This window comes from Papaver somniferum, chromosome 5 (genome assembly GCF_003573695.1).
Source record: "Papaver somniferum cultivar HN1 chromosome 5, ASM357369v1, whole genome shotgun sequence".
NCBI lineage: Eukaryota > Viridiplantae > Streptophyta > Magnoliopsida > Ranunculales > Papaveraceae > Papaver > Papaver somniferum.
Genome location: NC_039362.1, coordinates 182,942,024 through 182,944,807, shown reverse-complemented (window position 1 = coordinate 182,944,807; position 2,784 = coordinate 182,942,024). Strand labels below are relative to the sequence as shown.

At 36.4% G+C, this 2,784-nt stretch overlaps 1 protein-coding gene across 1 annotated transcript; it reads right to left on the bottom strand.

Moving 5' to 3' along the window:
* Positions 1 to 398: 398 nt before the first annotated feature.
* On the bottom strand, positions 399 to 1,484 carry LOC113280260 (fasciclin-like arabinogalactan protein 21). Its single transcript, XM_026528907.1, has one exon. It carries the CDS (start codon positions 1,482 to 1,484, stop codon positions 399 to 401), a length of 1,086 nt encoding a protein of 361 aa, XP_026384692.1.
* Positions 1,485 to 2,784: the final 1,300 nt, after the last annotated feature.

The following is a 2,784-nucleotide window of genomic DNA, read 5'->3' as shown; positions in this document are numbered from 1 at the left end:
CGCGGAAGCTGGTGGCAATCCGAGATTCTAAGACTTCCCTCTGTCCAATTGGGAATCCACGTACTGCAGCTTCTGATTTCTCCTGATGAGGAGGAAGCCTGACAAGCATTTCCATAGTTACTGTAAATTGATGGGCACCTACTTTTATGCAACTTCGGACTTTCGTTTATGTTTATACATCATACTACTGTAATACTGATTGCTTAATATATCAATATGTACAATATACAGTCGAAAACCGTTATAAAAGAAGAGATTACAACCTTGTAAAAATGTCGCTTTTTCGCACAGGTAAATGACAGAGCCCCGACATCTAAATGTAAATGCATCACTACAATGCTGTGAGTCTGTGACCATATTGTAAGATCAAAGAGTAGCAGCTATGCAGAAAAACAAGATTAACCTGAAAAGGATCGAACATGTGGTTGTGAAAGCTTCGCCATCCCAATAGGTCGAGAAATCCGATGAATAATAAACCCATTTGAATGCAAGACATCTGGTGCAGTTATCTCCACTCCATTAACAGAAAGAATCTCTTCATTCTCAGTAGTGCTGGAATTAAACTGTGTTATCTGAAGATCTATATCTGGAACTAAAGTTGTCAGAGGAGTTGCTGCAGAAGAAGCTGCAAGAAGTTGTTTGTATGACCATGTGCCAGTTACTAAATGAATCATTACAATCTTTTCCAACAATGGTGAAGGTGATGAAGCTACATAAGAAAGTTCTGCTGGTGCAAAAATTGTTACGGAATGCATCAAATTCAACTGCTTTTTATGTACTCCGTTATTAAGTAGTGAATTCAATCCAATAGCAAATGGAACAAACCCATTCGAGCTTAAGGTTCTGAGAATACTATTCCAAGAAACCCTTGTTCTTGATTTACCACCAGAGTTTGAAATAGACCCACAATTTGAAGATTGAATAAAGTGATCAGAACCCAGATGAAGATCGATTGTAGAAAAGGGTGCAAGAACACCATGAATTATGTAAGGACCTTGATTGAAAATACCAGGGTTTGAAATCAAGACTCCGTTAATTTCAACAGTACTCTGTTTACTATCAATCTTTGTTACAGTAACGTTTTTCCCTTGAAGAAGTGTTTGCAAACAGGTGTTTTCAGGTTTGTTTAAAAGATCTTGAATCGTGAGTTTAGATGGAAAGGTATGAAATTTCAGAAGATCTTTTAGTAAACGTGGTGGAAGAGAAAGATTGGAGATGGTTTCATCTCGAATAGCGAAAAACGTTGATGATGATGATGGTGATGAAAGGATTAATTCAGGTGAGATTTGTAGAAGTGTAGCCATGAAATGAAACCCAGAATTTCTTAATGCTAATGAAGCATTTGATGAGATTTCGTGTTGAATTGGTGGTGGTGGTGGGTTGTGGGTATTTGGATTTGGTGGTGAAACTGCTACAATTGCAAGAATTACAGTGATTATCATGTAGATTGGTGCATGCCACCAGTGTGAACAAGAACACGCCATTGTTTCAGAGAGGTAAAGAAAATCTCGAGAGAAACAGAGAGATTGGTTTGTGTGTAGAAAACAGAGGTTTTCTTTGTTTTTCTTGTTCTGTTTCTTGAAGTGTTTGTAATTTGGGGGAGAGGGAAACTGGGGAAAAAGATTTATAACCGGAGAAGATGACATGACTGCCGGAAAAACATTGTATGTTGACACTAAGGAAGACCAAAGAAGAGTCCAAATCCAGTCCACTCCCAAGCGTCAATAATGCTCTACATTTGGAGTTGCACACCTTCAGGCGTCTGTAGTACTTGAGTCCTCTATTAAGCTACCCAAGCAGGGGCACGGGGCACCTGCTCATTGTTCATACTGCATGTAGGCGCAAATTGATTTTGTCTAGGGGCAAGTATCCTGCTGGCTAAATGCTCCCACAGATTATTTATGTATTTTTATTAACCGTAAATTTAGGAAACCGTGTATTTCCATATTTTAGGTTGCAATACTCCATGTAGGTTGTTATCCGATGGATAATTAGCGAGAGTCTCTGTTGCCTGGTTTGCTTTCAGATATTTGTGTAGAATTTTGTAGTGAGGAATTTCTTCCAATTTTTGTGTGATCTCAATAAATTTTGTAGTGGGGAATTTCTTCTAGTCTTTTTGTGATCTCAACAATCATTTCTCTCAGTACCATGGAGGATCTGCCAGTTGCTTGATGAAATGAAATAGGGATTGCGAATCTGATTAAATGTAGATTATAGTCCTTTGGAATTTTTATTAATCGTAAATTTGATACAAATTTTTGTAAATTTACATTTTTAGTTTTAGTTTTAGGAAGGAACGCTTTATATATATATATATATATATATATATATTAAGGAAGATAGTATTTTATCTCAAATAAGTTATCTTTTTCGAAAATGATACATAGGCATCCGATCTAATGCGCGCATATGCACCCAATGTCAGGTGGCAAATGACATGCCACTACATCAGCCGAACAGTGAAAAATTCCGTTTGACTTTTTTACGCTTGTTTTTATAACGTTGATCAGAATCGACGGATTGGATTAAATATATGCTCAAAATCTAGTAAGTATACTTTCAAAAACAGATCGACAACAGTAAAATCGTTCTTTTACAGAAATTTTCAGTCAATTTGATATATTTGGTGAGGTTAACCCATGGATTCACTGGGATTAGTATACAAAGGTGAAAAGAAAATTTTTATATTTCATTTCTGAGTTTGTTTTTCTTTTCCTAATCAATTTTCCTGTTAACGTTTGTATAATCTAAGGTTAGGTAATTGAAATGAATTAGTTCACTTGA

Coding starts and splice junctions, on each gene's coding strand:
- LOC113280260 (XM_026528907.1), bottom strand. CDS start 1,484: ATGGCGTGTTCTTGTTCACACTGGTGGCATGCACCAATCTACATGATA.